The sequence below is a fragment of the Arachis hypogaea genome, chromosome 9, assembly GCF_003086295.3.
Source record: "Arachis hypogaea cultivar Tifrunner chromosome 9, arahy.Tifrunner.gnm2.J5K5, whole genome shotgun sequence".
In the NCBI taxonomy this organism is placed as follows: Eukaryota; Viridiplantae; Streptophyta; class Magnoliopsida; order Fabales; family Fabaceae; genus Arachis; species Arachis hypogaea.
In genome coordinates this window covers 15,866,462-15,875,202 of record NC_092044.1, presented here as the reverse complement: position 1 = coordinate 15,875,202, position 8,741 = coordinate 15,866,462, and the positions used below count along the sequence as shown (strand labels likewise).

The following is an 8,741-nucleotide window of genomic DNA, read 5'->3' as shown; positions in this document are numbered from 1 at the left end:
CCTTTCTCAAAGAAATATATTATTCTCCATGTCATCAAATCAAATTTGGGGCTTATCCTCATTATTTAACCATTATTCCTAATCATTTCTAATTTTTTTTTTACTATTCACTTAAAGTCATTTTCAAGCATGACTATCATTTTTCAACATAAAACAAGTTGAGCTTTAAGGCTACTATTATTACTATTACTATTTCGAATTACAATTACTATTCCGAACTATGATTACAATTACTAGTCTAACTATATTTACTATCACCATTCCGATTTATAGCACCACAAAAACTCAAACTCAATCCGTCGTATTGAAAAATACCACAGATTAAGTTTGGGGGCTGTGATCTGGTAGTTATAATTCGGTCCAACTATACTTATAAATCAAAATCTAAACCCAATATTAAACATGACTTATCTTTAGTTAAAGAGAATTTCGCTGATAATAACTCACTCAGAAACAAACTCAAATGATGACCGAAAGATCAATAAATATCTCAACTTCTCTGAAGAGATAATATTCTATAAATACCAAACTACTCTAACTATGTAAAAGGTACACTACTCACTTTGAGTAACATTATACTCATCTTTTACTCATACTAACTTGAGCATCAGAGTGTCTTTATAGGTGTTCGCCGCTACCATTTCTCTTGAAATCGACGTATACTTCTTCCACTTTAAACAAAAGCAAGCTCAATTCCTAAACAGGACGAGTTATAATCAAGCCCGACTTACTATGCAAGAACAAATAGTAATTAATTTTTTGTTTTATTATTTTACATCAAATTGTCCTATTTTAAATGTTTTTTATTTAAATATGAAATAAATTTAATTCCTTTTATGTTGAACAATAATATAAATAAGTTGGTCAAAGATTTCCCCAACAATAAGAGAAACTAATATAATATAATAAAGACATACATTCTAATAATATATATTATATTCAGTAAAATAATGCGAATGTGAAAGAGAAAGAGAAAGAGAAAGGATAAGATGTTTAGATAAAAGTCATAAGAAAAACCGAATTTCACTGTAATTGGCTAATTGCTAATAAAAGTTCATGGCGTTAACAAAGGCACAAATAAACATATTTTTCTTTGTTGAACAAATATTAAACTAATAACTTTCAACTAACAAGTTCGCACGAGTAAATAAACTTATAAACGTAAGCGCACTATTTGCCTCTTTGAACACTAGCTTTATATAATATGTCGATGTTAATTACACGCTAAAATTCAGTCACTAAAATAATTATCAATATAAAATATATATTAAAATTTAAAATATATATAAAAAAATAAACTAATAATATATATATTTATATAATAATTAATTTTTTTTATACATATAATATTTTTGTTGGCCTTATTATGGCCCATGGACCCTATTCGGAGACCTTCATTCTCTTCAAAGTAATGTCTTCGTCTATTCTATTTGAGACCTAAAACGATATCGTTGAAATCATTAAAATAAACAAAAGCAAGGACGAACCAACTAACCCACAAACTTTATTCTACGTTTTAAAATAAAAAAATCAATTCAACACGTGACCCAAACCCTTTCACATGGAGATTTAAGAATCTTCCCCGAACGAACTATAAGGTAAAAAAATAAAAAGTGCTCCAAATTGGACTAAAACAGGACCTATTTTCTCTGTTTCACACTTTCACTCTCTTTAATTCCTTTATATAAATCAACATCCCCGTATGAAGGAGGAAACAAAACTTGAACAACTACTAAAGCATACTCAAACGTCAAATCTGATATGTACGGAATGATGACCACGCATGCTTTGGGAACCAATGTGAATGTCCACGATCACGTTGAAACGACCGCCAAGTCGACGTTTCACGGCGTTCCTGATGCGGTGGGAGCGTCATTGCTTCCCCGGAGCTCGAGCTTTAAGAACATTTTTTTGGCGGAGAACTGGGCGGAGCTGCCACTCAAGGAGGACGACACGGACGACATGGTCATCTACGGTGCATTGCAGGAGGCTGCCACCACCGGGTGGTGCCCCGCCAGAGAGAATGGCGGCGTTGGTAGCGCGTCGGAGAAATTGGAAAATGAGGGCAAGGGCAATGGCATTGTGGAAGCGCGTGAGGTTGACGCGCTGGCTAAGGGCGGTAGAGGGTATAGAGGGGTTCGGAGGCGGCCGTGGGGAAAGTACGCGGCTGAGATAAGAGATCCGAAGAGGAACGGTGTGAGAGTGTGGCTTGGGACTTATGAGACGGCTGAGGATGCGGCTTTGGCTTATGATCGAGCCGCGTTCAAGATGCGTGGCTCAAAAGCCAAGCTGAATTTTCCTCACTTGATTGGGTCGGACGAAGTTGGTGAGCCGGTGAGAGTTACACTAAAACGGCGCTCACCCGAGACACCCTTGCCGTGCCCTTCTTACTCTTTCGATTACTGTAACAATGCAGAGAAGCGGAGCAAAATTGTTGGTCAGGGTGCAGTGGCGGCCACGGCTTTAGAGCCCGCTAATAAAAAAAGTATGTGGCAATTTTCCAGTCGGTGAATCTTGGTGGCAACAACAATAAAAAATATATTGATAGAAATTTATACGTAATTGTCTTTATTGTGAAGTTGATATTTAAAAATTATTAGATAATTTGATAAATTTAATTAGATTATCGTCTAATAATTTTTAACTATTAATTTTATAGAAAAATTAGATTTTTAACTATTAATTTGATAGAAAGACAAATACACGTAAATTTATACCAAATATATTATATCATATTATCATATATATATTTGCATGATTGCATTACTTCTTTCTGGATGTGAATGCTGAGAATAGAAATAATAAATGTGTTATTTGTAAAGTTGGGTGAATTCAATCTATAGTTGGGGAAAATAATCGGTTGATAATATTAGTCTACGGAAATCATACCAAAATGAATGGTAAAATTGGTGTCACAAGATATACGTACCACTATACGATAGTATAAGTACCTAAATCTCACTGCAGCATGTAATTTTTTTCTGGGTAATTTACGCATCTAAATTGTTTGAGTTCCAATATTACGCAAATACATTATTTCCAAATTCAATATACAAATGCATTGTTTCACTATTTTATGTAAATTACTACTGACAGTAGCGGTTTATAGGTGTGCATAAACCGTTACTACCTGCCGCGGTTTATGTGTTGGAGTGTGTGAGTGTAAACCGCTACTGGCAGTAGCGGTTTACGTGCGTGTGTGTGAGTGTAAACCGCTACTGCCAGTAGCGGTTTACGTGTGATGCTTTGCCTATATAAACCGTGGTTGTAGCCGCGGATTATGCATTTAGATGGTTTGTGGAGTTTTTTAGAGAGAGGAAATTCTAGAGAGAGGTCAGAGCAAGTTGTGAGCGGGCCCGAGGTTTCTCAGCGGCGATTTCTGGCGAGTTATCATGGCAGGCAGGACCTTGTACCGACTGAACGGTGTTGCGCATATTGCCGGTTCTATTGGTGACGAGGTTAGTTAACATTTATTTTTTTCTAGGCTTTGCATATGTTAGTCAAAAAAATGGTAGGTTAGGTAGATGAATTAGAATTTATAGATTATTCCCTCTAGTTTGAAATTAGGCTTCGTATGCTAGGATGTTAGTTCACTGATTTTGGTTTAGTATTTTGAGTTTTTCTTGGTAAGTTATATATATGCCTAGTTACCTGAATTTCAAATCCCATCAATGAATGTTATGCTATATGGTGTTGATTTAGTTTAGGGAAAGGGATAGTCGACGTTAGTGAATTATTATAGTTTGTTTAGGATATTTGTATGATATGAAGTTTTAAATTTTAAAGCTGTACAATATGTTAAAATTTCTGGATGTTATTTAGTAAAGTATGTGTGTTGTTATTTTCCCTATCGTGACTAGGGAATTTTTTTTAATACTATATAGGAGAATTTGTTGATGGTTTAAGGTATTTGTATACAGTTAGATATGGGAATTTGTTTAAGGATAAGAGAATTTAATTGGAGTCTGTTTTTCTTTGTTGTTCTGTGCAGCCCACTAGGTGTATATACAGTGTGAGATGGCAACAGAATATGCCCATGCATGACAGGATCATCCCGTATTTAGAGAGGGCTGGATTGTACCATTTGGCAAGGCTAAACAGCCAATGGTTCTGGTTGGATGAGCCACTTGTTAGTGCGTTCGTTGAGAGGTGGCGTCCTGAGATGCATACATTCCAAATGCCTTTCGGAGAATGCACAGTGACATTGCAGGACGTGGCATTTCAGCTAGGGCTGCCTGTGGATGGGGAGGCTGTGAGTGGTTGCCTTGGTGAGTTTGAGAAATACATGGAGGGTGGCCGACCAGCTTGAGAGTGGTTTGAGGACCTATTCGGTGAGCGGCCTCCACCGAATAAGGTCAAGCAGATGACAGTACACTTTACATGGTTTCAGCTTGTGGTCGCTTGATATCGATGTGGCCATACACGTGTGCGGACCGTTGTACCTCCTAACTTCCCATGTGCTCTTCCTTTTCCGCATGACTATCCGAATCAACCACGTGCACCCGTTACCAAACTCCTTGCATCTCTCTTGGTATTTCAGATTGTCCGACTCCATAACCTTGTACTCAACTCCATGCCGAATACTGTAATCTTTTACACTCAACACGGCTTCCTCTTTACTCTGGAAGGATTGGCCAATCTGAAATTCAGTCATAGATGTCCCATCATGCATCCCCTGCCCATCGAATGTTGCATCAGCATTCTGCTGTTGGCCGATGACTTCCAAGTTCAAAGAAGAGAGGTGGGGAGGGTACTCCTGTGTTGCAGAACCGGAACCTCCATGGGCTGAACGTCCACCTCTTGAAATATCATCATCACTGTCCCCACCAATATCGACAGGCTCCTCATCTGAATCATCGTCAAACAGTGCATTCTCAACTCGATCCGGTCCGGCATCGCATTCAAAATCAGGAACAACAGGACCAACATATGCATGAACAGCCCCAACACGTTCGGGCTCCGCATTCGGAACTGCCACTGCTACCACAGGCATCGATGTTGATGCACCACCAGCTGGGGTCGACTGAGGATTAGGTGCCGATGCCCCAGAGCTATCCACACCATCTTCCAACTTCACAAACAACTCAGTTACCCTCACCTCCGGAAAACTACGCCTGCAGTGAAACAAGACCTGCAAGTCTTCATCCGACCCGATCACGAAGGTCTCATATCTCACACCAGTTGAGACAACATCAATGGGAATCTTGTAAAATAATTTTTTTACCCACTTCGTCCCACAGGTACCGAGCTTCCGTAATATGCTTTGCTTAATCTCCGCCAATGTATTCGACGATCGGATAAAAACACTAAGCGGTTCTCTATCTGTGAATTTTACACCATGCCTTTTGCTCTTTTGAATTTTTCCAGAGCAGTGAACCAGAGCCACAAAACTATCCTCCCACTCCATTTGTGAATAACACTCTACCTCTCCACATTTGGCCCCTCTACGGTTTATATAGGCAGCCTCATTCAGCCCATCACACGTAAACCGCTACTGCCAGTAGCGGTTTACACTCACACACACGCACGTAAACCGCTGCTGGCAGCAGCGGTTTACACTCTCACACTCCCACACATAAACCGCAGCAGGTAGTAGCGATTTATGCACACCTATAAACCGCTACTGGCAGTAGCGGTTTACATAAAATAGTGAAACAATGCATTTGCGTATTGAATTTGAAAACAATATATTTGCATAATATTAGGGCTCAAACAATTTATATACGTAAATTGCCCTTTTTTTCTTGATCTTTTTTCCCCAACTTGGATGATGAATTTCTCATTGTTTCTCTTGTTTTTGTTGTTACCATGATGATGCTTTGGGTTTTGCTACAATAAATCATTTTATTGTATCCTTAGAATGCAAATTTATTTATTTTAGGAGAACAAAATACAAAATCAAGAAAAATTACACGAACAATCGGAGAATTTGACTCAAGAAACAATGAAGCAAATTATAATCCAACAATTTAAGTTTTATCAACTCTTCAACTGAGATTGCATTGATTTATTTGGCTCTCAACTACGACTCCAACTTTCTATCCAGAAAGTCGAATTCATTGTTGAAAATACTTACTTGTACTATAACATTTTTGTTCTATGATTATAGTTTTTTATTTTTTTTAGTCACGGTAAAAAATTGTGACCATAGAGAATCTATGATCATAATTTTTTATCATAACAAAAAAATCTATAGTCACAATTTTTTTAAAAAATTATGGCCTAAAAAAGTCTACGGTTACGGATTTAGGGTAACTTAAATAGATCTATGGTCATAGTTTTAGAGGGTGACCTAAAAAGGTATATAGTCACTGTTTTTAAAAAAAGAGTGACCTAAAAGGGTTTATAATCACAATTTTGAGAGGTGACCTAAAGAAATCTATGGTCACGGTTTTGGAGAATAACCTAAAAGAATTTATAGTCACGGTTTTTTAAAAAATGGTGACCTAAAAGGATTTATAGTCACAATTTTGGTGGGTGACCTGAAGGGTCTATGCCTATGGTCACTATTTTAGGAAATGACCTAAAAGTATCTACAGTCATAGTTTTAGGAGGGGTGAACTAAAAGGATCTATAGTCACGATTTTACGAAAGAATAACCTAAAAAGGTCTATGATCACGGTTTTGGAGAGTGAACTAAAGGCACCTATCGTCACAGTTTTGGAGGTGACTTAAAAAGGTTTATGGTCACGGTTTTTTGAAAAAGGATGACCTAAAAAGAGTCTATGGTCACATTTTTTGGGGTGGCCTAAAAAGAGTCTATGGTCACGAATACGTGCCTGTCCTGTGTCAAACCTCCATTAGAGGGAGTTATCACTGCCGGGGGAAAGACCGTGGGTGCCGTCGTTGCCTGTGGAAGGTCTCTTTGAGCTTGTCGTGTGTCTCCTCGGTCGTCGTCTGTTCGCGCTTTTTCTCTCTCTGTGTTTGTCCGAGCATAACGACCCTCTTGTCACTCTCTGTTCGAGCCCACTTCCCGTCATCCGTCGCCGTCTCTTTCCATTCCTCCATCGCCGAGACTTCCCTTCCTCTCTCGCAGCCGATAAGCACTACTGGTTCAATTTATTTATGGTTGTTCCACTTATTTCTAAGTTGCTACATTGCTAGATTTAGGGATTTTGTTAATAGTTGAATTGAATGATTCTGTTAAATATGGAACAATTCTACTTGTTCAATTTATTTTTAGTTGCTGCCTTGCTGGATTTTGGAAATTTATTAATAGTTGAATATGGAATAATTCTGCTTACTTGTTCAATTTATTTCTGAGTTGCTGGCTTGCTGGGTTTAGGAATTTCGTTAATAGTTGAATTGAATGATTCTATTAAAGATGGAACAATTCTGCTTGTTCAATTATTTCTGAGTTGCTGCCTTGTTGGGTTTAGAAATTTTGTTAATAGTTGAATTGAATGATTTTATTGAAGTTGGAACAATTATGTTTGTTCAATTTATTTCTGAGTTGTTGCCTTGCTAGGTTTAAGAATTTTGTTAATACTGCGTTATTATGCCTTGCTAATTTTGTTAATAGTTGAATTGAATAATTATGTTGAAGATAAAACAATTTATTTGTTGATTCTGTTGAATTGTTTAATTTATTTATTAATTTTTTTACTGTATGTTCATTTAGTTTGAATTCTTTATTTAATTTTTCTGTTGTTGAATTTTTTGATTTTGGATGTTGAATTTTCTGATTTATATTTTGTTGCTTATGATTTGAATTTTTGTGTAGGTAAATTTGTTATTTTCAGTGTTGCTAAGTAATTAGCTGATTATTAGAAGTTATTGCTATTAAGATTAAGGATAAAAAAGAACAAATATGTCAAAGTAAAGAATAAATTGACATCACAGTTCTGAAGTTAGTTACAACTAATCTTGGCTAGTCTTTAGCTTTTAGAAGTACTTAGTGTTAATATATATATATATATATATATATATATATATATTACTGTTTAGAACTGAGATCCAAACAAATATATTCATTCAAATATATTGATATGTTATTATGTTATTTCAATCACAATTTATCTTAATTGTTAAAACTTTTTTTATTCTAAATTTTTGTTACTGATGTAATGAGTATTGTTACTTATTACTAGATTAGAATTTAGAAGATAATTAGAAATTTTTTATTTTGTGAATTTTTAATAATAAAAATAAAAAACTTATTATATGAAATGGTAATATTTTGAATTTTATTAGTTTAAAAAATATTGAATTTGATTATTTAAAATTGTATATTGAATTTAGTTCACCCATTTCAAAGCTAGTAAATTTATTAATTTAGTATTGTAAATTGAGGTAGTATTTTGTTGAGAAATTTTTTTATAAATAAATAATTTAATTATTTATTTATTGAAATCTGTAATTTATAGCATATTTACTCATTTATAACACATTAATTTATTTTGTTTACAGGATAAATAAAATAAATATAAATATATCTATTATACTATAAATGAGATATATAAAATTAAAAAAAATATACATATCTCATTTACACACTATAAATAAAATATGTATATTATCAATAAAAAATTACAATTAAAATTAATAATATCAATTTAATAAAAATTAACTCATTTAAATGAATACTCAAAAAAATATATAAAAAATAGATGGAATTAGATTGACTTAATTTTTTAATGACCATATAGAAAAGTAAAATACTCAAGTTTTTGAGTTTTATGTGGAATCCTTTATCATGGGTTATGGAAGCTGCTGCTATCATGGCCATTGCTGTGGCACAT

General features: G+C 35.0%; 2 protein-coding genes across 2 annotated transcripts; both read left to right on the top strand.

The window, feature by feature from the left end:
- Window positions 1-1,703: 1,703 nt before the first annotated feature.
- LOC112710513 (ethylene-responsive transcription factor 13-like) lies at window positions 1,704-2,621 on the top strand. Its single transcript, XM_025762759.3, has one exon. The coding sequence runs from the start codon at window positions 1,762-1,764 to the stop codon at window positions 2,509-2,511; it is 750 nt and encodes a 249-aa protein (XP_025618544.1). The 5' UTR covers window positions 1,704-1,761; the 3' UTR covers window positions 2,512-2,621.
- Window positions 2,622-2,764: 143 nt separating this feature from the next.
- Window positions 2,765-7,501, top strand: LOC112710514 (protein MAIN-LIKE 2-like). Its single transcript, XM_025762760.2, has 2 exons — window positions 2,765-3,458; window positions 3,992-7,501. Exons 1-2 carry the CDS (start codon window positions 3,393-3,395, stop codon window positions 4,307-4,309), a joined length of 384 nt encoding a protein of 127 aa, XP_025618545.1. The 5' UTR covers window positions 2,765-3,392; the 3' UTR covers window positions 4,310-7,501.
- Window positions 7,502-8,741: the final 1,240 nt, after the last annotated feature.

Coding starts and splice junctions, on each gene's coding strand:
- LOC112710513 (XM_025762759.3), top strand. CDS start 1,762: ATGTACGGAATGATGACCACGCATGCTTTGGGAACCAATGTGAATGTC.
- LOC112710514 (XM_025762760.2), top strand. CDS start 3,393: ATGGCAGGCAGGACCTTGTACCGACTGAACGGTGTTGCGCATATTGCC. Junction 3,459..3,991: donor CCGGTTCTATTGGTGACGAG/GTTAGTTAACAT, acceptor TGTTCTGTGCAG/CCCACTAGGTGTATATACAG.